We start from the raw sequence: 26,403 nt of genomic DNA on the forward strand, positions 1-26,403 counted from the left end.
CTCCTTTCCCCCCTCACAAAAGTTAATTTTTTAAAAGGCTGGCCAGCAGCATGACTCAGTCCTGGTTGGTGCTGGATCCCCGGAGCTACCCCCACTGTGGCTCTGCAGGGAAAGTAATTTAGGAGCCGGGTGGGCAGGCAACCCAGCTCAGTCCTGGCTCACACTGGGTCTTGGGAGCTACCACCAAATCCTGGCACCTAAATTAGTTTGCATGCAGAGCTGCAGCAGATGTAGCTCCCGGGACTTGGTGTGAGCAGACTGAGCTAGACTGCCTGCCTGCCTGGGTCCTAAATTACTTTCAGTGCAGAACCACAGAGGGGGGTAGTTGCTGGACATGGCATAAGCTGGGACTGAGTGATGTCCCTTATTGACTGATCACGTGCTCCACAAAATGTTTATGGACTACACTATTAGTGAATTACACACGTCTTAACATCCCTACTGTGTAAAGATCCAGATGAAAATTTGGCTCTCTGAGGCCAGCTCTTAACTGAAATTAAGTGGAATTAAAATGACCGTAAAAATTACCATATGCAGTAACATTTAGGAGACTTCAGCACAGTTACTTAAAACCAGAGCAGGGACAAAACAAACAAACAAAAAAATCTGCAATTTAAATTTTACATTACCTAAACCAAACCAAACCTTTTCTGATTGACTATAGCCTGGAATCATTTCTGCTTCAATGCCTTGACTCAAACAACATATTAATTAAAAAAGTGAACTGGAATGTAAGGACAACTTGTAACTTGCATTATAGAAGTTTGGTTTAGTTGTACGGAGAAATTCTTTCTGTTGTAACAATAATGCTTGGTTATGATCCAAAACTACATGGTGCTTAAAGGCAAAATAATTTGCATATTTATCTGACCAGTTAAGCTGTTAGAGTGACAAGGACTATCTGCACAGTTAATGAATTTGTTGCTTTACTGCTCCATAAGTCATGCCTCTGCCTTTTATTTTTATCTGGTAGACACCAAGTAAGCATTAAAGTGCCATGTAAAACTAAGCTATTTTATGTGCTGTTTATACAACAATTGTATTAAAATTGAAATAGGCTGTCAACTGCAGTGTGAATGGCATATAAAAGATGCACCCTCAGTGTTGAAATTCATATTTATTTCAACACTATATATAAACATCATGAACAAGTTATGTAACTATAAGATAATAAGAATAGGGATGTTGGATATATCAGAGGCAGTTACAAATTATTCTTGTTATAAATCTACTTTTCAGAAAATTAAAAGTACAGGCATTTATTAAAACAGCTCCCAAAATTAATAACACTTCCATTGAAAGGATGATAAATATATAAAGTAATGCATTTAATTTTCTTAGTCAAATCTTTTTTTAAAATAATCCTTTATTTTTGGAGTCAGTGATGTAAAAATAATATAGTGTGAAGGCAATCAAAACATTGAGGAATAAAAAAAAGTTAGCTTCCTTTTGTCTTTCCTTATCATTGTCCAATATTTTCAGATGCCAATTTCTGAAAAAAAAGTTAGCTATTTATACACGTTCAGCAGTTAAAATTAAAAACATATAAGAATCATTTGCAGATACATTAAATTGTTATTACATGAAAAACAGGCAGCAAAAATTAAAAACATTCTAAGAACCATCATATATACAAACTTCTGTACAGAATGATGACACAGGGACAAAAAGATAACATTCAATTTGTCCTAATCCTCCTAAAATATTACACATTAAAAAAAGTTCTTCCTGGTCTTTTGTTCAACTGTTTAGTTTTAGAATCACATCGGGTCCCGTATTTGTTTACTTGGTTTCTTGTCCTATAAATTAGCGCCTGTTCAATTGCTAAAAAGTTATCTTATTTAAAATTGTATTAGACAGAAGGAGAATGGCCAGCCACTAATTAAAGTTAAAAAAAAAGCCTCATGAAAATATTATTTATAACACAGAGCAAAGTTTAAAAACTACAGGAATAATCAGGTTTCGGAATGTATGATATGCTGAACATGTTTATTTTTGAAGCTGTCATAATGCTACTTCTTAGTATTGTTATTAGGCCCAACCCCATGCCTACTGAAATCAATGTGAGTATTTGCACTGACTTCCACTGGTGTTGTGATCAGGCCCTTAGTTCCCAACTGTCATTTTACACACCAGTATAAATTTCTATTTTCTGTTAAGTAGTTTGAAATGACAAAGCAACATTTTCTGGACTAGGGAATAGTATATTGTCAGCTGACAAATATCCCCTTGCTTTGAAAATAGGTCACAGGCTCCTCCCAAGCAATAGATTACCATTATTTTGTGACAGCTTTAATTCCAGTGGTATGATTTGCTTAGAAAATTGATTTACTGTTACAAATGAGTTGTTTTCAGAATTATAATCATTGCACTAAATGTTAGACATAGCAGGCCTGAATGAGGTAAACATTATATACCTTAAAATACTTAGGAAAATGAAATATTACAGCTTTATCTTTGGAGAAATGCTTTCTTGTTCACTGGACAATCCCAGAGTCAACAGATGTTTGCTTTCGAGTCGTCTTTGGAGGAGGCGGTGGTGGAGTTTTGCTGGGTAATGGAGGAGGCAGGTGCTAGAAAAAAATGAATTTTGAATAGAACATGTTACTGATGAACTGATTTTGATAAACTGGTTGTTCATGTGACAAACGGAGGAATCAATCTTTATGTGAAGTCTTGAAAACTTCTAAAACTTTGCCATTATGAATATAGTTTTTCTTCTGGCTTTTCACTTACAACCTTTTTTTTTTTCTTTTTACTGCTGACAATAACAAGTCTCTCTATAGTTATTGATTAACTATCTCAACATTTCAGAAAAAGTCTACTGAAAGAATTTGTAAAATTTTATATCCCTATATTTTAATTCATATTAACTATCAGCGTGTACCAATTGCTCTTGCCAGTAAACACATGGTTTAAAAAGCACATCGAATTACAGATATATTTTTGTCTTTTTTTTTTCTTTTCATATTTTACATATTTAGAAAAAGCACCATGCTTGCCATCAGATATTTGATAATCTTTATTATTCAAAATAATATTCGGAGTTGATGAAAAACTTTACAAAAATGTTGCTTGCTCTAAGATTGCTTATGAATTTTCAGGTACCATCTTTAGGATTGATAGGTCCTTTGTCCCAGGATCAGGCCCAGTATTCATTTATTCTATTATTGTGAACCCTGATGTGCACAGATGCAACACGCACATTATAGGAACTCTTATAATTTGCAAATATAATTTATTAATACATTTAGCAGTCATAAACACCATCATAAATAGGGAATGTACATCTAAATTTCCATGCCATATACTCACACCATTCCTTCTAGAACGATTCGAGGTGTAAGCCATCATCTTCCTCATCTCCTGCACCTTCCCCATCATTGCCAGTGGCTATCATTCTGGCACCTCCCAAGGACTACATCTCCTTCTCCTACCACCCGTAGACTGGAATGCCACTTTTATACTGTTATGCTGACATTGTTATGTTTGATGAATATTCAATAGGGGATGTTTCCTCTTCTCCTTATTTGTATTTTCTCACCTTACTAACAGTGAAGTGTTTTTTTCTAATAGGTCAGTATATCATTGATCGTAACATATTATCTAATGTGTCAATTCGTTACCATAGGCCTTTTGTGGTTGTCTATCATATTTATTATTTTTCTACTACCCGGTTATTTGGTCTGGTCCCAACTGATTATTTTGGGTTTTTCTAAGTAGTGATGTATCTGTTGAGGGTTGAGGGTATTCTTGGAAGCCCATACACCAAGTAATGTCACCCTGTCTTATCATCATCTATCTAAGTAAAAGGTCCTGAACATATGTGAGCGAACTGTGCTATCTGAGTGAAAAGTTCCAGAAAAAATACTAACTTTGTCTTAGCTCAACATACATGACATGGCCTGTAAGTCTCTTGTGTTACAGCCAAACTGCCAATATAAAACTAACATAAGGTATTATAATGAACATATAATCAAAACCATAAGGAATAATACATTTATATAGCTATAGGCAAGCAAGCAGGTTAGCCCTATAGGGTACACAAATATTCCCCTAAATTATAAGAAATCATACAAGGTAACAGAACTGTTGGTTTGCTTCACAAGCTAATTGAAGGGCAAATACAAGCAAATATTCTGTTGACCATCCAGTCAAATGATTTATTTTCATAAAATTGAAGCTACATGCACGATGACAAAAATCCGTACTGCTGAAAGAATACAAGACCACTCTAGGCTATCTTACACACTATTTACAGGTTACATTTTTAAAGCATGTTGACTATGAAATCATTGCAGCTTTTCAATCGCTGCAGTGGAATTTATTTTGCAGTATTACATCCACTAAATATTGTTTTTCAGTTCATAACATCCTTCCACTGCTGGCAAAGGTAACATCTGCCTTTCTTTTTGGTTTCTCAGTAATTTCATATCCCCTTTGCCATTGACACTAACTTTATGTGCCTCCTTTCCTTAATCCATTCTTGTTATACTATATTAGATTGCTATCGGATGCACTTCCAAACAAAATGTTAGCCACACACTAACTTTTTAAATTATAATACATGCTGTGAGTTTGCCAAGTTTCCTGATCACCGCCATGGGAACAATTCAACAGTCTGAAATAATTTAGCCTTTTATTGCACATTCTGTACATGGAATCTTGACATTGATGTTTCATTCCTACTTCACATGGCTCCATTTACAGATTGTTTACTTTACTAGACTTTATTGTAAATAACACCTTGTTTTTATTAGCATCTTGGAAGGCAGTCTATTATTTCTAAATCACATTCATGTTATTATGAAAACATTATGGATAGACCATGTGAAATTACATTACTTGAAAAGAAACCCTACGTTGTGATACAACAACCTAAAGCTTCTGGATCACTCTCTGACATTTTGAATAATTTTCTCCATTCATTTGGGCCAGAGTAAGCCCTAGAGCTATGCTTGATATGTTTGCTCATATTAAAACATTCCATTTATTTCTTGAGAGCCAGCAGAAATGTCAGAGAGTAGAGGAAAAGTATAAAAGTATTCATAGAAATCAAATGATCAATCATCATTAGAGTTGAAGACCTAACCGGGAAGAATATATATTGAAAACACAATGAGGATGGGCTAAATACACTAGCCATAAACAACATGCATATTATTTGGAAGTGCTCACATTCTGCAAGTAAATTAGCCAGAAAAGAAATAACAGAGATAGTGGATAATTAATGTAATTGAATTTACAAATTCCATTATAATAGGGACTAAATTTAGCACTCCTTCATTTATATATGCAACCACTGAATATATTAGAAGAACATTTTACGATTCCAAAGTAGCACTATTGAGAAATCAGCTGGACAAAACTTAACAGCCAATGTGAATTGGTACAAAAACAAATTTGGTCACCACGCTAGGGCCTGGTCTATTCTAGACCAGGCAGGTCGGTTTAAGGTATGCAATTCCCACAAAATGCTTACCTTAAGCTGAGCTGTGGCAGCATCCACACAGCAGAAGGCCGACAGGAGCCCACACTCCTGTCTGTTTCCCTTCCTCCTGAGAGAATGAGAAGTTCTGGATGCTGCTGGGGGCTGCCCTCAGCATTCAGTTTATGGGTCCACATTAGAACACAGAAGATTGACATGCCCTAAGAGCTTATCAGTCTTTTCTTTTTCTCAGCTATTTATGAAAGATGGCATTTATACTTAATGGCTACATCTAGACTGGCATGATTTTCCGCAAATGCTTTCAAAGGAAAAGCACTTTTTGCGGAAAAGCATCTGTGCCAATCTAGACACGCTTTTGCGCAAAAAAGCCCAGATCGCCAGTTTAGACATCGGGGCTTTTTTGTGCAAAAAGGTACTGTGCTGTCTACACTGGCCCTCTTGCGCAAATGATTTGCCCAAATGGGAGCAGCATAGTATTTCTGCAAGAAGCACTGATTTCTTACAGTAGGAAGTCAGTGTTCTTGCGGAAATGCAAGTGGCCAGTGTAGACAGCTGGCAAGTTTTTCCGCAAAAGCAGCTGATTTTGCGGAAAAACTTGCCAGTCTAGACACAGCCAATATGAAATTAGGAAAACAATCATTAAACTCACAAAGCTGATATCAGAAGTACGCAAAACCATTCCACACAGAACATTTCTGAAATTAAAAAAAATAAAATTTCCCTTGCATTTATATTCATATTAAAGATGATCTGCAGAGTTCATGTTTATGTTTCAATAGTAATACTGAGTCCTTCAGTTTTTAGAGATTGCTTTTCTTTCTGAGATATAGTCTGCCAGTGCACATTAGAACCTATTTAAGGCAGATTCCCTGACACATGCATACCTCAGGGGAAATGGTAACCTTATAAAAAGGCACATCTGAAAAATACAAGCATTTTTTTCTTTCCATTTCAAATATTAAATTGCCCCCATTTGTTTGATTTTCCTCGGTAAAAAAAGAAGTTATCAAATTTAAAAATCTCTCCTTTCTTCTCACCCTTTTGTAGAAATAGAGCACAAAACATTGTACACACAAAATATAAGAATTAGAAACGACAAAAAAATTCTTAATCTACAGAAAAGAAGAACATGATGGATAAAGAGTTTTTGTGAGTCAGAAAGCAGTACAAAACACACAAACTGAGTTCTACAATGAAACCTGGTGGCACTGCAAAGGAGATGACTTCCTGGCTGTGTGAAGACTGGCCAGTTTTTCCGGAAAATCAGCCGCTTTTCCGGAAAAACTTGCCAGCTGTCTACACTGGCCACTTGAATTTCCGCAAAAGCACTGACTTCCTACTGTAAGAAATCAGTGTTTTTTGCGGAAATACTATGCTGCTCCCGTTCGGGCAAAAGTCCCTTTTGCGCAAAAGGGCCAGTGTAGATAGCTCAGATTTGTTTTCCGCAAAAAAGCCCTGATCGTGAAAATGGCGATGGGGGCTTTTTTGCGCAAAAGCGTGTCTAGATTGGCCACAGACGCTTTTCCGCAAAAAGTGCTTTTGCGGAAAAGCGTCCGTGACAATCTAGACACTCTGTTCCGAAAATGCTTTTAACGGAAAACTTTTCCGTTAAAAGCATTTCCGGAAAATCATTCCAGTCTAGACGTAGCCCCTGTGTTCCTATTTTATTGGAGCTCATCAGCAAGATATATGGTTAGCTTCAAAGATCTGATGCAGAATACATCACTTTTCAGAAGAAACTGATTTCACTTAATAAACCATAAATTATGCAATGAAAAGTAATCTGGCCACAAGCTACATTAGTGCTGTGCAACTATTTTCCAGCCCTGTTGTCCAAAATTCATTCTCTTGTTTTACTATTATTATTAAAGTGCCATTGAGTCACACAATCTATAAACAGCAGCATGTTTGTTATTTATCTATAGAGACTTACAGAAAAAAATCATCAGTATACAGTACTCACATAATAAAAATGTCACAGTGTGTCAAATGTTCAGCTGGTATAACTCTGTATAGCTCCACTGATTGCAATTCAGCTAGATCAATTTACACCATCTGAATATATGGCCCAACATTTGTAAATCTGTTCTGTTTAAAATACTGTATAGTGCTGATTTGGCCAGTGATGGTAGTATTCATGGCCAATAAGGGTAGTCACTAAGAAGATTATTTTGTCTCGGCTAGGTAAGAACAAACAAAAAATGGCTACTTATCTATATAACTATTTTTGTTCTTAGAGATGCACATGTACATTGTAATGAAGGTGTACATGTACCCAATCATGTACAGGCAGTCCCCGAGTTACGCGGATCCGACTTATGTTACGAACGGGGCAGTTACGAACGGGGCCCTTCCTCTCCCTGGTCTCCAGCAGACCAGGGAGAGGAAGCAAAGCGGCGGAACACGCGGGCAGTGGACAGGGCTGTCCGCTGCCCACGCGCTCCGCGGCTTGACTCTGCTTTGCCCCCCCGTCTCCCTGGTCTGCAGACCAGGGGGACGGGAGGGGGGGGCAAAGCAGAGCAAAGCAGAGCCAAGCCGCGGCGCGCGCGGCCAGCTGAAAGCCCAGATACGTCTGGGCTGTCAGCTGACCGCGTGCTCCGCAGCTTGGCTCTGCTTTGCACCCCCCCGGTCTGCAGACCAGGGGAACGGGGGGGGGGACAAAGCAGAGCAAAGCAGAGGCAAGCCGCGGAGCGCGCAGTCAGCTGACAGCCCAGGCGCGTCTGGGCTGTCAGCTGGCCGCGTGCTCCGCGGCTTAGCTGACCGCGCGCTCCGCGGCTTAGCTCTGCTTTGCCCCCCCCACTGTCCCCCTGGTCTGCAAAGCAGAGCCAAGCAGAGCCAAGCCGCGGCGCGCGCGGTCAGCGGACAGCCCAGACATGTCTGGGCTGTCCGCTGCCCGCGTGTTCCGCTGCTTTGCTCCTCGTCCTCCTGGTCTGCAGATCAGGGGGACGGGGAGCAAAGCAGAGCAAAGCCACGGAGCCCGAGGGCAGCAGGACAGCCACAGCGCGTCTGGGCTGTCCCGCTGCCCCCGTGCTCCGCGGCTTTGCTCCGGACACCTGTGGTACAGCAGCTGGGGCGCTGCCAGTTGGTCCCGTAGCGCCGCTCTGGACCAACCGGGCAGCACCCCAGCTGCTCTGCCCCAGGCGTCCTGATTCAGCCACTGCTGGTCAGTTTCAGCAGCGGCTGAATCAGGACGCCTGGGGCAGAGCAGCTTGTGTGCTGCTGGGTTGGCCCAGTAGCGCCGAGGAGCGGCGGCGCTACTGGACCAACCCAGCAGCACCTCAGCTGCTCTGCCCCAGGCGTCCCCAAGTCAGCCGCTGCTGAAACTGACCAGTGGCTGACTACAGGAAGCCCCTACACCGGGCTTCCTGGAATCAGCCGCTGATCAGTTTCAGCAGCAGCTGACTTGGGGATGCCTGGGGTTCTTAAGTTGAATCTGTATGTAAGTCAGAACTGGAGTCCAGATTCAGCCGCTGTTGAAACTGATTAGTTTCAGCAGCGGCTGAATCTGGACGCCAGTTCCGACTTACATACAGATTCAACTTAAGAACAAACCTATAGTCCCTATCTTGTATGTAACCCGGGGACTGCCTGTACTCTAGTTAGAGACTTTTGCCAGCATGTGCCAGCATGTGCCTTCACTATCCTCGTGCATTGAGCCAAAAGTATAAAGAGTATGATAGCTGCTTTCCCCTCCATTCTTTTACTCCATCAGAAGCTTCATATTCTAAATAGTGGGGAAAGTAGGAGGGTCATAGAATATGCATAACACATCTTGAACAGTAGTTACTGTATTTGTGATGTTTTTTCCTTTCAGTGACTGTGCACAGATACATTTCACTTCAGGTGACTCACCAGCAATTTCCTAACAGATAGTGAGACTTTGACTTATATGGAGACGATAACACTGACTTGATGAAATTGGTATCATCTTGGGGAACTTTACTGAGAGCGTAGAGTCTGGAAAAGGCATGTACAGATGTCTATATTGCTTTGGAAATGTCCAATATATTTGAAAATGTCCAATACAGGCAGTCCCCGGGTTACGTACAAGATAGGGACTATAGGTTTGTTCTTAAGTTGAATTTGTATGTAAGTCGGAACTGGCTCCAGATTCAGCCGCTGCTGCTGAAACTGACCAGGGGCTAACTACAGGAAGCTGGAGGCAGAATTGCTCTGCCCCCAGGTTCCTGGAATCAGCCACTGATCAGTTTCAACAGCGGCTGAATCTCGAACCTGGGACAGAACAGCTGGGCTGCCAGGTAGGTCCCTGCAGGCCCAACCCGGCAGCACCCCAGCTGCTCTACCCCAGGGTCCACAACAAAAGACTGGTCTGCTGGGGGGGGGGGGGCGCACTAGCTGCGACCCCCCCCCAGCAGACCAGGGACACGGGGAGAAAAGCCGCAGCGGCAGTGGGGTGCTGCGCCTCTGAGGCTTTGCTCTGGCAAAGCCTCAGAGGCGCGGGACCCCGCCGCCGCTGCGGCTTTGCTCCCCATGTCCCTGGTCTGCTGGAGACAGTCCCCAGCAGACCAGGGGCACCCGGAGCAGCTTTTCTCGCCCCTGAGGTCGAGGTGGCGGGACCGCTGCGCTCTGGGCGGTCCCGCTGCCTGTGAGCTCCGGGGCGAGAAAGCCCCGTCCGTAAGTGCGGATCCGACATAAGTCGGATCTGCGTAACTTGGGGACTGCCTGTATATGAATGTGGCTCAGAAAAGCTGTGAAATGGAGTGAACCCCAACACAGCCATTATCTTTGGTGGAAGAGAAACCTTAGCAAGACTGTAGCAAAGCTTGGGGAAGTGAAATATGCTGGGCTGTAATAGATTGAACCTTTCAGCTTAGATCACAAAGTCCAGGAGTGGATCTGTATGGTTCAGGTAAAATGCCAAAGACTTGTAAACATCAAGTTTAGAGGCTTTCCTTCAGCCCTGGAAGAGAATTCTGCGAGGACGAACTGTCTCATCAAGGGCACTGCTGATACCATTTTAGACATAAACTTAGGATGTGGTCTGAAACAGACCTTGTTTTTGTGAAAAAGTTAGCCGACCCGTCAGTCACAAAGTGCCTGAAGCTCTGAGACTTTCCTCACAGGGATAATCACAACTAAGAAAGTCATTTTAATTGACAATAGCAACAGAAATGATGTTTTCAAAGGTTTAAAAGGGAGAAGAGTACCACTGATTAAGCAGGGCAGTACTAAATTTAGGTCCCATTAAGGTACTGTACTGGACACAAGAGGGCACATGTTAATAAAGCCCTTAAAAAACCTGGAAACCAACAGATTAAAAAAGATAGAAAATTAATCCAATGAAGGTATATGGCAGAGAGGATTCTCAATGACCTGGCTGAGAGACCAGAGGATTTCATATACAGCAAGTTGTCTACTATATGTCTAATCACTGTATAATCTGCAGATAAATGATGAAACTCCATCCAGACTGAAAACCTTTTCTATTTCACTGCATATGTGGCTTTACAGGAATACTTTCTGTTGTTCATCAAAATGACCTGGGCACCTCGGAAGCTTCATTGCTCAAACAAGCGGGTGAGGTTTTTGGCTGTGAGGTGGAGAAACTGGGTTGCAATGTAGATATGCCTGGGTCTTGGGACAGAGTAGAATAATATGACCAAATGGAGAATTAATATAGGTCTATAACCCTAAACCTCTCTTGGCTAGACAGGCCTTACAAAAATTAAGCTTGTTTTGTCATTCATTCTCAGAATGAAAAGATTGGAAGGAATGCATACAGCAGATCTGTCCATCATGACATGAGAAAAGCATCTATCATGGAACCCAGACTGTGATCAGCCCTGGAGCAGAATCTCTTGCACTTATTGTTTACACTGGATACAGACAAGGTCTGTAACTAGGTATCCCCACAGTTGGAAGAACTGCTGCAGATTGTTTCTTCTTACTGACTCCTCAGAGAGTCTGTAAAGTTCTTGAGGAGGATTATCCACAATAGTGTTCCTCACTATTGGAAGTCAAAAAGCTTTTAGTGAAATATTATTCTTTATACAAAAGCTCAACAAATGAATCACTTGCTGACACAGCTGATATTATCTTATGCCTCCCTGCTTGTTCAGTTAAAACATAGCTATCGTATTGTCTGTGAGAACTTGAACCACTTGATCCCTGATGGCAGATCTCTAGACCCAACCAATACCTCAAAGCTCTAACACATTTATACAGAGTAAAATTGCCTGATGCTTAACAGTGAAGTTGACCCAGATAAACCACTACTCCCAGTCTTTAGTGGGCATGTCTGTTACAACAGTCACAGTTGTTTCCAGTCAAAAAGGAACCCACTTGCATTTGTGCAGAGGATCCAACCAACCCAGGGACTGAAGTATTTGTGGAAGTATGCAAATCAGCATGTCAGAGACCATGTTCTTGGAAGGTATACTGAGTGATGGCAGACCTACAGAAATCTGAGGTGAAACCTGGCATACTGTTATATATATGCACTAAGTTGGTATAGCATATGGTGATCTCCTCCCACATTGAGATTCTGATGCAGATCTAGATGTTCTTAGCACAATCCAAAATGCTCATTAAGGCCCAGAGGCTATTCCTATCTTTGTACTTTTTATGGTTGAAGATGCTGTACTGGAGCCTCTTTGCAAGGATTCAGTCCTAGTTTCATGGTCTGCATATCTGTAGAGTGTAACCTTTTGGGAAAGCTGAAAGACCATGGAGGAAACATAGATCTGTCATGGTCAGAGTCTGATGAGGAGAAGATGTAGCTCTCCTAGGGCTTGTCTATACTACAAAGAAGATTGACGCTGCTGTAGTCAATCTTCTGGGGTTTGAATTAGTGGGTCTAATGAAGACCTGATAATTCAAACTGAGAGGGTGCTTCCATCGGTGCTGGTAGTCCTACTCTTCACAAGGAGTAAGGGAAGTCGACAGGAATGTGTGCCTCCCATGGACTGCCTGTTGTGTGGATGGCACCAAAACACGAGTGAAGTTACTTCGACTCCAATTTTGTAATTAATGTAGCAGAAGTTGCATATCTTATGTCGACTTTCCCCTTTAGAGTAGACCAGGCTCTAGTGAATAGAAGAGGAGCTCCAAATAGTGTTAGTGGAAGTTTTGGTACTGACAATACCGGTCAGATCTCTAAAGGTGGGAAGCAGACAAGGTGGTTGGAAGACAGAATGCAAGAGCTATTGTTGAGGGTTGCATGGAAGATGCAAGAAGAACCAAGGGATCAATGATAGCAGATGATGTTGTTGGCATCAATTCAGTGAAGGCTAATGCAGTCAGTGCCAGATATAAGAGGTAGAAGAAAGTCTGCAGTATAAGAGAGTCTGGCAGAGAGAAATATAGAAGGCTCTTCACTACAAGGAAAACCTGTGCTATAGACAGCACTGAAATTGGAGGCAAGCATTCCTTTGCCATACACTAGGTAGGAGAACATGTGTGCTAGTTCTTCACTTTCCCCTAGTTCCTTTCAAAAGCAAGACAAACAGAACCTGAAAGTCAGCTATTCTGAGCTATTTCAGGCCAGGGAAGAACTCCAGAGTGATTATAGAGACTGTTCTCCCAGAAGCCCACTATGCTGAGAGAGATGTAGCATCAGATCATATGCAGTGAATCACAGAGAAAAAGAGAACCTTTCAGATAGGCCAGTGCAGGCTATTTAGAGTTCTACATCAGATCCTTGGTTGATGTATATTGTCATAGTTTTATTGACTTTAGTGGAGCTATGGCAAAACTGCATCAACTGCGAATCTGCCCTTAATATTTAACTCAGCTTCCAGCTGAATCTCACCTGTTTTTCTGTGGCTAAATGAGGAAAACACACAGTGAAACCTTCTAATAATAATTTTCTGTCACAGAGAGACTTTAACCTCAGAGAAGCAAGATGATATGCAACATGCAATCTTCACTATATTCAAATTCTACTCTGAATGTTCCTCATGTACTAGACTCTCAAAAAGTCAAAATAAATATTACTATCATCTTCAACAAGTTTGTTTTCATTCTTTTATTATGCTCCTTCTTTGCCATACTCTTTATCAAGTTTTGTATCTGCTTCTGAATTTATGGAAAACTTCTCATTAAAACTATTATCCTGTGAATAGTAAGTATTATAGACAATATTTATAAATATAAGTGCTCCTCTGAGTGTCCTATTTGACTATGCATGCTAAGCAGGCAGTTGGTTTTGTATGCGAAGATGTACACGAGCCTGTGAAGGAGCACAACAGTCTAGAGGAATGCCTTGATGTAATAACAATCCTTGCAAGAGTCCTAGTATTCTTTTTCATGTTCACGTATGTTACTAAGAATTCTTTTAGTAGAACAAATCACACAATGCAAGAATGAATATCTACCCACATGGCTTTATTAGTTAATATTTTAAAAATGACAATGAACAAGATAAAAATCAAAACATTATAGTTGGAAGATTATTGGGATAAAAAGACTTAAGTCCATAAATAATTATTGATAGTTGTTAGACCTAAAGTACTCAGAATGATATGGCCATTTCTTGATACATTTGTCCATGTACCTTTTTCTGTTCACTGAAGCTTTTTTTACCTGTCTGACTTCAAGGCAAATAGTATTGAGCCAGTATTTCAGTCTAATACAGGGAGAGCTTTCCCATTCTGTAATGTCATTTTAAAGCAATCGGGATAAGATTATCTACAGAACTTTTCAATGGTTTGTTCTTATTGATGCTAAGAATAGATAATTTAAAACTAGCAAATTTATTACAAAGCTAATCAAGAAAGTTAGTCGTTCCATTTATGAAATACCATAGACTGTAACCACACATTGTGGGGGTTCAGACATAAAAGTGCTAAGAGCATACCTGATTGATCTTTTTCATGCCCTGCACTAGTCTTCACATTATGCTTTTGATAATCTCACTGGGGTCCAAGTACAAAGTGAAATAAATGCAATCATTGCTATAAAATTGGAAGCCTTTCTTAAATTCTATGAAATATAATCCCTCCATCTTTGTGTCAAATCTGTTTTCAGATCCACCTCACAGACGTTGTCACTATTCATAAACTCTTCAAGAGCAAAGAATCTGGTAAATGAAGTCTAGATAAAGAGCCAAATACTCATTGTATAACACTTCAAGAGCTTATTATCTAAGGATTTAGAATATATTTTTGATTAACTTTTCAGGTAGTGTTCAAATCCTCAGCTCCCTCAGAAATTGGTTGTTAGGGATCTGTACATTTTGGCAAAACACAGTAAAATAAAGGGCTATAAAAATGTGTAAAACCTCAGACCGTCCCAATGAAGCATGGTATTACGATCCCCAATGTAAAGATGAAGAAACTGAGTCAAAAAAGTTAACTGAATTGTCCAAGATCACTAAGCAAGCCAGTGCAAAATTCTCACAATAGAACCCCTATCTTCTGAATTTGCACATGGACACATTTCTAAAAAAGTTAAACATTTAAAGCCCAAAAGTGCTGAAGATTTTTTTTTGCAAATCATATTTTTATAGTTGTACTATAGTCTAGTGGTTTTGGGGAAATCTAAAAAATATGCTCATGATGAAAAATATTTCAGAGGCAACTGTGCTTGACTATATAGGAAATGACATAGAATTAAAAAATGTAAAGTTGTCCGAAAAACACTTTGTTTTCTCTCCTGAAATAGAATTGAAAGATTATAAAAAAAACTAATTTGCTGCTGGAACTAGATCCTATCGCTTTAACTCCCCTTGCTAAAAACTCTAACACGGTATTTTGTTTTATATTTAGTTTTCTTGACTTAGAATGCATCTAACTTTACTTACATGTCATTTAGAATGAATCATACAATGCCTCCATATCCTGATGAAGTCACTGTTCTGTAACTGTGGAAATCATTTGGATTGGCGTACATGTCTGTTACCAGCATAACACAGAACTTTACATTCTTGGCCAGCATAGTGTTGCAAATAAACTACCAGAAAATCATTTGTACCTCTTAGACTTACCCTTTGATGTGTAGTGGGGGGTGTTGTAGGACTAATTAATTCTTGATTTTCCATGAGATTTCCATAATCTGCCATGCTACCTTTGAGAGGCAGAGGAGGAGGAATGTCTGCCATTTCCAAACTAGATACGCCATTCAGTTCCAGATCTGAAAAAAATTAACATTTCTTTAAGTCTTTGGATCACTTAAATCAAAGTTGAGATGCAGAATGCTTCTTTCCAGCATTAATGATGTGACAAAAATAGTATCCATGCATCTGTTTGCCCACTTTACATCTTGTAGACTGTATAATTATTTGGTGCTCATGGAACAATGGCTTTTAAATTTTTAAAAAAATCAACTGCTAGAATCATGAAAGTGAGGATCATTGTGTCAGGGTAGGTCAAGTTTTAAGTGTACAGTCTGTATCAACACTGACAAGGTCTCTAAGTGTTTAATAAAAAAGGAAACTGTAGAACATTATCATCTGTCTCAGATTTCACTCGCTGATATTCACAGATCATTTAAAACAAATAAAAATTTCTCAGCTGTAAGCTCTGCTTCTATGTGTTGTATCATACTGAACTGCGATGCTGCAAGTAATTTACCAAGAAACACACAGAATATAACATAGCAGAGCTTTATTTACTTTTCTGCTTTGAGAAATTTAGACTTTTAAAAATTAAATATACTGAAGAAATACGTAATTAACCATAAATATCTGTTGATATCTTTCCAAATCCAGAGCACATTATTATATTAAATGAGGAGTCATTAGTTGCTTAAATAGCTAATATTAGAAACCAAGAGAATGTACAACAGACTTTTTTTTTTAATTTACTCACAGAAGGTAGGGAACAATCATTAACAGGGTGAAATTTATTCCTGTGAAGAAGACTAGAACTAGGTCTATGCAACATTTAATTTCCATTGAAGTCTTGTTTTGAAGGCCTAAGTGGCATATAAATTTGATGCTGGTCCTCGTAACGGATAAATTTCACTCTCATGAACTTATTTAGCTATTCTTCCACAGGCAAATCTTCCACTGATTTAAGCAAGAGCTTTTCCTCAGGACTGAGCACTAGTAAGGCCCTTTTTAAATAATATGTAATTTTGTTTATAAATTGCGGAAACAATTTTCTCTTACAGGCTGATTTTTTTTTGTAGGTGGAGGGTTTACTTACACTGATTCTTTTTTAATGTAGAATATTTGACACTATCTTACATTGTGTATCTTTTCTGGTTTTTCTAAATGGCCCAACTTACTATTTTCTTCATTAGTACAACTTTAGCTTCAAGGCAGTTGCATTGATTTATCTCTGAAATCTTTTTGTCATTTCATCTCTATTTAGTCTATTCAGGATATATCAGCTAAAAGAATATATCTCATCCATCACTTTCAAATTCTTCCAATGGCATTCTCAACTTCTCCTTCAAGGACCTAAGCCATTCCATGGCTGCCTATTTCACTAGTCTCATTTCTGTTTACTTCCTCCTCAATGAACCCTGCCTCACTTCTCCCATATTTCTTTTTCCCTCATTCTCATCCTTCCTTTCATTCTGTTCCCTACTTTCCTTTCCACGTTCTAAAGTAGCAGGCACTCCTCTTACAAATTCCTCAAACTCACTTTTACAAAGCCTACACACACTTAAACACTTTATGAGAATATAGCATTACACGCTCATTAAAAAAACAAAACAAAACAAACAAAAAACACCTCCAAACAGGCTTCTCAGGTTGCTCAAGGTGCTCGGTCTTGTGTGTCTATTTAGAGATTTAAAGTCCTGATAAAAAAGACTGTCTCTTCATGATTAAAATCAAGATCCATAATGTTCATATTTAGTACGTCTTCTTAACAACATTTAATAAAATAAAATAGTAAATGAAATAAAATGATACTCCCATAGCAATTTAATGGAACATTTGAAGAACATTGGCAGAAGATTTGCGTGCGTATGCAATTTTGATAATTTTCGATTTTTTTCTTTGGTTGATGAGGAAAGACAGAAAATATGGGAGAATTTGCCTGTTTTGATAAACTTAAGAGTAACAAATCACCAGGACCAGATGGCATTCGCCCAAGAGTTCTGAAAGAACTCAAATGTGAAATTGTGGAACTATTAACTGTGATTTGTAACCTATCCTTTAAATCAACTTCTGTACCTAATGACTGCAAGATAGCTAATGTGATGCCAATATTTAAAAAGGGCTCTAGAGGTGATCCTAGCAATTGCAGGCCAGTAAGCCTAACATCAGTACCAGGCAAATTAGTTGAAACTATAATAAGTAATAGAATTGTCAGTCACATAGATGGACATAATTTTTTGGGGAAAAGTCAAATCATGCCTTACTAATCTACTAGAGTTCTTTGAGGGGGTCAACAAACATGTTGACAAGGAGGATCCAGTGGATATAGTGTACTTAGATTTTCAGAAAGCATTTGACATGCTCTCTCACCAAAGGCTCTTAAGTAAAGTAAGTTGTCACATGGGATAAGAAGGAAGGTTCTCTCATAGACTGATGACTGGTTAAAAGACAGGAAACAAAAAGTAGGAATAAATGACCGGTTTTCAGAGGTAAGTAGTGGTCTCCACCACAGGTTTGAACGGGGATCAATCCTATTCAACATATTTATAAATGACCTGGAGAAAGAGGTAAACAGTGAGGTGGGAAAATCTGCAGATGATACTAAACTGTTCAAGATAGTTAAGACCAAAGCAGACTTTGAAGAGCTTCAAAAGGATCTCACAAAACTGGGTGACTGGGGAACAAAATGGCAAATGAATTTTAATGCAGGTAAATGTAAAGTAATGTACACTGGTAAACCTAATCCCAAGTATACATACAAAATGATGGGGACTACTTTATCTATAACCACTCAAGAGAGAGATCTTGGAGTCATTGTGGATAGTTCTCTGAAAACATCCACACAGTGTGCAACAGCAATCAAAAAAGCAAACAGAATGTTTGGAATCATTAAAAAAGGGAGAGAGAATAAGACAGAGAATTCCTTATAGTCACTATATAAATCCCGCATCTTGAATACTGCGTACAGATGTGGTCGCCTCATCTCGAAAAATATATCCTGGCATTGGAAATGGTTCAGAAAAGGGCAACAAAAATGATTAGGGGTTTGGAATGGGTCTCATATGAAGAGAGATTAAAAACACTTGGACTTAGAAAAGAGCTTAGGTGACTAAGAGGAGATATCCTAGAGGTCTATAAAATCATGACTGGTATGGAAAAAGTGAATAAGGAAAAGTTATTTAATTGTTCCCATAACATAGGAACTTGGGGGTGACCAAATGAAATGAATAGGTATCAGGTTTAAAACAAACAGAAGGAAATTTTTCTACATGCAGCACACAGTCAACCCATGGAATTGCTTTCCAGAGGATGTTGTGAAGATTAGGACTTTAACAGGGTTCAAAAAAGAACTAGATAAATTCATAGGGGTTAGATCCATCAATGCCTATTAGTCAGAATGTGTAAAGGAGTTGTCCCTGGCCTCAGTCTGTCAGAGGCTGGAAATGGATGACAGGAGAGGAGCACTTAATGATTATTTGTTCTGTTTGCTCCCCCTAGGGCATCTGGCATTGGCCACTGTTGAAAGAGAGAATACTGGACTAAATGGACCTTTGGTCTGTCCCAGTATGGCCGTTCTTATGTTCTTAAAAAGTCAGGACACTTCCAGTAGGGCTTAAGTATGGGACAGTCCCTTTAAAAATGAGATGTCTGGTCACCCTCCAGTATATTAAATGATAATATAGTACATATTAAATCCTTGTGTGCTATTATGGATAAACTACTGAAAGCTACAAGAAGATAAATAGTCAAAAAGCTGATGTCAGTTACAATGGTGAAATTCCAGTGACTGTAACAGAGCTCAGTTATTGTAACTGAGAACGGAATTTGACACATAAAATGAATTTGACACAATCTGAATCCCTGAGTTAAGGAGACAGAAATAAAATATTCCTACAATTTAAGTTTAAGAAACACTTTGCTGAATGAAGCACATACTTATTTTAACTTGGGGTGCATCTACACAGCACCCCAAACTCGAAATAAGGTATGCAATCTGTACTAAGCAAATTGTGTATCTTATTTTGATTGTATTTCAAAATAGCTTATTTTGAAATTTGGCACACCTACACAGTGCCAAATTTCGAAACAACATGCTATTTTGACACATCCCTTAATCCTCATGGAATGAAGGTTACAGGGATGCCAAAATAATGTGTGCGTTTAGAAGACGTGAGGTAGTTATTTTGAGATACCTCTGGTATCCTGAAATAGCCCTGCTGTCTAGATATACCCTTAGATTAACATAAAAATAGCATGGTTTATAATTTCAGTGATGTCATAGAAGACTAAAATCTTAGAGGTGAGGAAAATTTTTTCAATTAAATATCAAATTTACTTTGAGTAGAAAATGAAACTATTTTAGTAAATAAAGCACATATGTAATGATAATTAAACAGATGCCATTGATGTTAACATTTTTTAATAGCTATATGTATTCCGGAATTTCTGGGAAAGTGTTTTAGTGTATTTGCCCAAAGTATGAGAAGACTTGCTCTCTGTTTCTTTAGGGCCAAATCTACTTCCCCATGTTAAGCCCATGCATTTCAGTGAGGCACTGGGGAGATCCATGGAAAATGTAGAAAAGGAATCTTTTTCCCAAATAAAGGAGCGGCAGAAATGAAGACCAGTGGAGTCTACTTCATTTTAATAGATGGAATAGCCTTGACAATTCCTAGTGGCCCTCAGCCACGGTTGGAACTTCACAATAGTTGATTTTCTCCTAGGCACATTCCTGTTCCACTTTCAGATAACTCTGCCATCCCCCTTTAGTTCCCAAGCTTTCACTGTGCATGGTGTATGAATCTCTTGCTGAGCCTCCCCAAAGTCAAAACCCAGATGCAAGATAACAATGCACAATTATAGAGAAGAAGCAGGATATATTCCAAAGTGAAGGACTTTGATGTATGCAGTATTTGTAACACTCTCTCTTTTTCATTTAAAATTAAAGTTCATATTTAGCCATGGACCAAGTCCAGCACTTCACTTAGCAGACCATTAACACACTATAAAATAAGGATCTGGCCTGAATGGCCAGTCACAAATATGTCCAAAAGTCATATACTGCAGCAAAAAGTTATTTAAACAAAATGAAATAATTTCACTGATATCATTTAGGGAGGAACTGTATGCCCCAATATTGCATGTCTATTTGTGATATCCTGACAACAATGTACCCATACCAACTATTTCTCGGAACCCAAGAGCCTGAATCCATCTTGATTTCTGATCATTTAAGTGTAAATAAGTCTAATAATTTCTTTTGCTATAGTTGTGTAAGGCACTTTATCAGAGATGACAATCATCCAATGTTGTCTGTATATCCCTTAACTTTATTGACTATATGCCATTGGGAACAATTCTCAACTGGCAGGGATCAACAAGATGACTTAAGCCTTTTTCATTTCTACTTTCTTAGATTCTGTGGAGCAGATTATCAAATTGTACTTTACATTCTCCTAGACTGTCAAGAAACAAGCACTATTCTTATTGCTCAATATAAGATTAGCTCCTTTTAGACAGCTTGCTTCACAAAAAATATCTATTATTCCAGAATTCTTTAAAAATGTTAGAGCTAGAATTCTTTGAATAATTAAGGTCAAGGCTCTGTATACTCTAGCAAGCTGGTCCTAAATTATGCAGCAAGGCCCTAGAGTCTGCAGCAGACTGGAGAAAATTTTTTAAAAACTGTTATAGCTTCAGATAACTTTTTTTAAATGGAGGTTTTCATTAAATATGAAAATGAATATACAATTAGCACTATAGTCCTTATGACGTTTATTTTAGATTATGTTATGTTTCCAAATGGAGCAGTTTAAAGCTGTCAGAATTATTGTTTCAGGCCAGCTAGAAATTCAGGAAGGCCACTCTGCATTGATTTACACCTTGTTCACCTTTTTCAGGGTATCTTTCCAACCAGGAGGTCTAGAAACACTTAAAAAACCCCAAACAAAAAAACCTCCATCTGCCTCCCCCTCCTTCTCAAACTAAGATTCTACAACACACTTCTATTACACAGAGCGAATTCTGTTGATGTGGATATGTGGAATAAAGAAGTCTCTGATTATGGTTTATACATTTGTTGTGTGTCAACATTCTTTTCAATACGCTTTGCTTATCTAAAAATAAAGCACTTTAAATATCAAAAGAAAGAAAGAAAGCAAACATGGACTTGCCAGATCTGTAATACTTGCTAACTGTAATAGAAGTTAGGCATATTCATTTTAAAGGACTTAATTCTTAAATTTTGTTTCTTTACTAGTTTAGTGCCAAGTGAGATTTTTAGCTAAGTGTCTACAACTGGAAACTTTGCAAATCAATTTGTGAAAGCTAATTTTGTAAACAAAATGGGAGTTATACTCTATTCAGTTAAATAATATGAGTTCTTGAAGAGTGATGAAGCCAGTATATGAAAGTTTATAGAAGAATTCATTGAGAAATGTAGGGAAAACACAAGCCAATCTCTGGTGTATATCTACTTCACACAAAAGAAAAGTCCATATCATGCTCCACAACTTTTGCATTCTGCAGAAGCCAACACAGCATGAATCTTCAGGCACTTTAAAAAATATTAAAAAAATCTTTTTAAAAAAGAGCAGAAAATTATTTCTTGAAGCAGTTTTTCTTGGTTTAGTAAAAAGTCAAAAATAGTTTTTGTCACTTGAGAAACACAAAAAGTGTACCACAGCACAAGCTAAAGGTTTATTTGCAAGCTACAACTTATGGTCAGTGCCAGTAAGACACACAGAGAGAATTCAGAGCACGCTGGTGAGAATCTTTGTCAAACTGTGTTGACGAAATATTTCACAGTAATACTTACAAATCACCTGAAATGCTTTGCAGGATTAGGGTCTAAAGTGTCTTGTTAGGGGAAAAAAAGTGGTATTTTTGTCCTATGTACATAGAGGTAGAGAAGATGGTATTAAATGAAAGTAATCAAGAATTCAGTCAGTGAACTTAATACTCCAAATCATAAAGGGTATGTCTACACTACCACCCTAGTTCGAACTAGGGTGGTAATGTAGACAACTGGAGTTGCAAATGAAGCCCGGGATTTGAATTTCCCGGGCTTCATTTGCATATTGCCGGGCGCCGCCATTTTTAAATGTCCGCTAGTGTGGACTCCGTGCTGCGCAGCTACACACAGCACGAACTAGGTAGTTCGGATTAGGCTTCCTATTCTGAACTACCATTACACCTCGTGGAAATTCAAATCCCGGGCTTCATTTGCAACTCCGGTTGCCTACATTACCACCCTAGTGTGGTAGTGTAGACATACCCAGAGAGATTTGGGTGCACAAAGAGGTAGGAGCCTATCTTCATCAATGATTTAGATGATGGCATAGAAAGTATGATTATTAAGTATGCAGATGATACCAAGCTGGGAGAGGTTGCAGCTTTGGAGGATAGGGTCATAATTCAAAATGTTCTGGATGAACTAGAGAAATAGCCTGAGGTAAATAGGATGAAGCTTAATAAGGACGAATGCAAAGTACTCCACTTAGGAAGGAACAAACAATTTTACACATACAGAATGGGAAGCAACTGTCTAGGAAGGAGTATTGCAGAAAGGACTGTAGGGGTCATAGTGGACCACAAGGTAAACATGTGTCAACAGTGTAACACTGTTGCAAAAAACCCAAACATGATCCTGGGGTACATTAACAGGTGTGTTTTAGTGAAGAAATAGACAACCCAGGAGTGGATGGGGTAGAGGGAACAGCTTTATTGCCCACGCACATTTATTTCAGACATTCAACACAACATCCGAGCGGCAACAAATTGGCAACAGTTATACCCTTTTATCTATTATAGTATGCTAATTCACGTCTATCACTACTTTCCCTAACAAAATTGTTCTCCTTGGCCTCTGAGGATAGGACAAGAAGCAAGAGAGGTTTATGTTGGGCATTAGGAAAAGCTTCCTAACTGTCAGAGTGGTTAAACACTGGAATAAATTGCCTAAGGAGGTTGTGTAATCCCTATCACTGGAGATATTTAAGAGCAGGTTGGATAGAAATCCATCAGGGATGATCTAGACCAGTGGTTCCCAAACTTTTTGGCATTATGCCCCCTTTTTGATTTTTGAGAAACCCTCACGCCGTCCCCCCATCTCCCTCCAAAAAAATAGCAGCAAAACTTGTCGAGAAAAAAAAGGAACTGACCAGACTCAAGCTGCGCATGTTTCAGCGGACGCCCGAGCCAGGAAAACACGTCTGGTATTTTCTGAATTTTTTTTACTGAACAGACCAGGCTCATTCTTGGTGGGGGAGGGGACGTTTGGTCACCTTCCGCCCTCCCTGGAATTTCTTCATGCCCCCCCAGGGGCAGTGGCGGCCCATCAATATAGGCAAACTAGGCAGTCACATAGGGCACCAAGATAAACGGCTGTTGAGGGCTTTGGAGGCGGGGGCGCCGGTCGCGTGTTTCACCTAGGGCGCCAGTTGCCGGCAGCTCGTCTAAGGCTGCTCCTGCCCAGTGGGGCATGCCCCCCAGTCTGGTAACCTATGATCTAGACAGTGATTGGTCCCGCCGTGAGGGCAGGGGACTGGATTCAATGATCTCTTGAGGTCCCTTCCAGTTCTATGATTCTATGACATGTGACAAATATAGTCACGAGAGAGAGAGTCAGTTAACAATATTTCCATAATTTTAAATTAATTCTTATATTAAAATATGTATAACAAACATAAACATTACCAAGTAATCAGGTCATTGAAATTGTCTGTAATCATATAGCTTAAACAACCACATCTCTGTTAACTCCCAAAAATGCTCTTATGTCTCACAATGTGAATGTACAACTGGATTATCCTCTTGATGGTCTATATGGTTCAGTTGGTTCCGAAGCATTTCAGATTAATGGAGATGAAATGTAATTAATTCTAAACAAAACATTTTAGGAAAATAAAGTTTCATTAAAAAACTTACTAGACTGTAAACTGAAAGAAAGTTTGGTCCTTGGAGTGACTGGAGGTGGTGTTGACTGAGAAGCTGGAGGTGACGGGGAAACAGAAAAACGTCTTTCACTTGCAATGACACTGATAACTTGACTTTTTGGTCTTTGTGGCCTCAGTGGACTGATCTGCATTAGGACAAAAACATAAAATCATGATGGTTTTTCACCACGTGTCACACAGCCTTAGCAAAAAACATACATTATTAAAGTGGGTTACACTGTAAAAAAAAAAAGCACATTTTATTGAGCTTTTGACCTTGTGATAAGACATTTTCCTAGGTGTAGAATATAATATTGCAATGGTAAGATACATGATTCAGATTTAATGAGTATTATTCTAAGCAATATTGTGGATTTCTTCTTTCCTGCACAGGTTTTCATCAACTAGAGTATATAGTCTGGCAATTTTTTTTTCAGTGTTTGGAGTTATTCCTGGTCTTTTGTGACTGAACTCTGATATTCAACAACTTCCATCGTAGTAAAAATATCTGTTATAATTTAAAGAACATTTAAAAATTAAAAGTCTGTGCTGCAGAATAGGTTGTTAAATATGTTACTTCTTCCTCACTCCAGCAGTCACACATGTATTGTTTTATTTAATGTATACTTTTAAAATGAAATTACAAGAAAAATAACTTGAAGTCCTTGATGCTAGTAACAAATGCCCAGAGACAAACATCATGAAACATAGTTAAGTTCAGTTTCTTGCAAATACATTTTTCTTTGAAAATGTTTTTTTCTATCCATTCAAAGTTTAGATGCTAAATTAGTCCTCCCATAAGTCCTCAAAATCATTCTAAATTGAATAGGTGTTCAGAAATACACAGTAGCCCCAGATTGATACATTGGCATACTATCTTCAGTTCCATAACCTACAAATGTCTCCTCAAAACCTGCGTACTTCAGGATGTATCAATTCCCTCCAAGACCTTTTCTGCTCAGCTTATCCAGAACCCCATGTCCAGTTCTGAAAGCACAGTTCTCTGCGATGTAAAACACTTAGCTTGACTCCAGATTTTTCATTCAGGTTTCCTTTATTTGTCATATAGCAACACTAAGCTGAGTTGATTAGATTCAAAGACAGGGATGCAGGGTAAATCACAGCTCCAAAATTACACAGAAACCCTCTCCCTTTACATACATTTTCACATCTCATTGCATTTTTATTACATTATATCAAATATTTTTGGACTGCAGACACAAACACTCAACCAATGGGTGTTTGTAAGAGGTGGGTGCTTTTCCGTTATGCTCTTTCTAATTCTATCTTTCAAGCAATGAGGCCTTCTTTTAGGTGTTAATCATCCCAGGCAGGTCAGGCCTGAGCTGCAGAGGACTATCTTGTTTTTAGACTCAGAAGGGACCATCATGATCATCTAGTCCCGTGGTCCCCAACACGGTGCCCGCGGGCACCATGGCGCCCGCGGGGGCATTTCAATGCGCCCGCCAGGTGTTCGGGGCTGGCCTGGCCCCGTGCACATGGCACACGGGCGCTTGCGGGGGGAGAGCGCTTGGCGGAGGGAGCACCGGTCACGCGGCACTCGGAGGGAGGGGGTGGGGGGGAGCGCCGGCCCCGGCCCCGGGCGCTCGGCGGGGGGAGCGCCGGCCCCGGGCACGCAGCATGGGGGGGGGAGCGCCAGCCCCGGGCACGCGGCGGAGGGGGGGGGGGCCAGCCCTGGGCGCGCGGCACTCGGTGGGGGGGAGAGGGGAGCGCCGGCCCCGGCCTCGGGCGCGCGGCACTCGGCGGGAGGGGGGGAGCCCCGGCCCCGCGGCACTCGGCGGGAGGGGGGGAGCGCCGACCCCGGCCCCGGGCGCTCGGCACTTGGCGGAGGGGGGGGGGAGCGCCGGCCCCGGGCTCGCGGCCCTTGGAGGGGGCCCTGCCCCCTGGCGCGCAGCTATGGGGTCCCCCGCCCCCGGGCGCGCGGCTAGGTGGGGCCCCACCCCCGGGCGCGCGGCTGAGGGGGGCCGCCCCCGGGCGCGCAAGTG

At 39.9% G+C, this 26,403-nt stretch overlaps 1 protein-coding gene across 2 annotated transcripts in view; it reads right to left on the reverse strand.

Moving 5' to 3' along the window:
* Positions 1-1,893: 1,893 nt before the first annotated feature.
* DOCK1 (dedicator of cytokinesis 1) overlaps positions 1,894-26,403 on the reverse strand; it is a 572,428-nt gene continuing 547,918 nt past the window's right edge. For both annotated transcript variants that reach the window (XM_075935276.1, XM_075935277.1), the window contains exons 50-52: positions 24,390-24,543; positions 15,396-15,541; positions 1,894-2,573 (exon numbers count right to left, since the gene is read on the reverse strand). In XM_075935276.1, coding sequence (XP_075791391.1) covers positions 2,478-2,573; positions 15,396-15,541; positions 24,390-24,543 — 396 coding nt within the window. In that variant the 3' untranslated portion in view covers positions 1,894-2,477. The remainder of the gene's footprint in view (positions 2,574-15,395; positions 15,542-24,389; positions 24,544-26,403) is intronic.

The sequence above is a fragment of the Pelodiscus sinensis genome, chromosome 8 (assembly GCF_049634645.1).
Source record: "Pelodiscus sinensis isolate JC-2024 chromosome 8, ASM4963464v1, whole genome shotgun sequence".
NCBI classification, from domain to species: Eukaryota; Metazoa; Chordata; order Testudines; family Trionychidae; genus Pelodiscus; species Pelodiscus sinensis.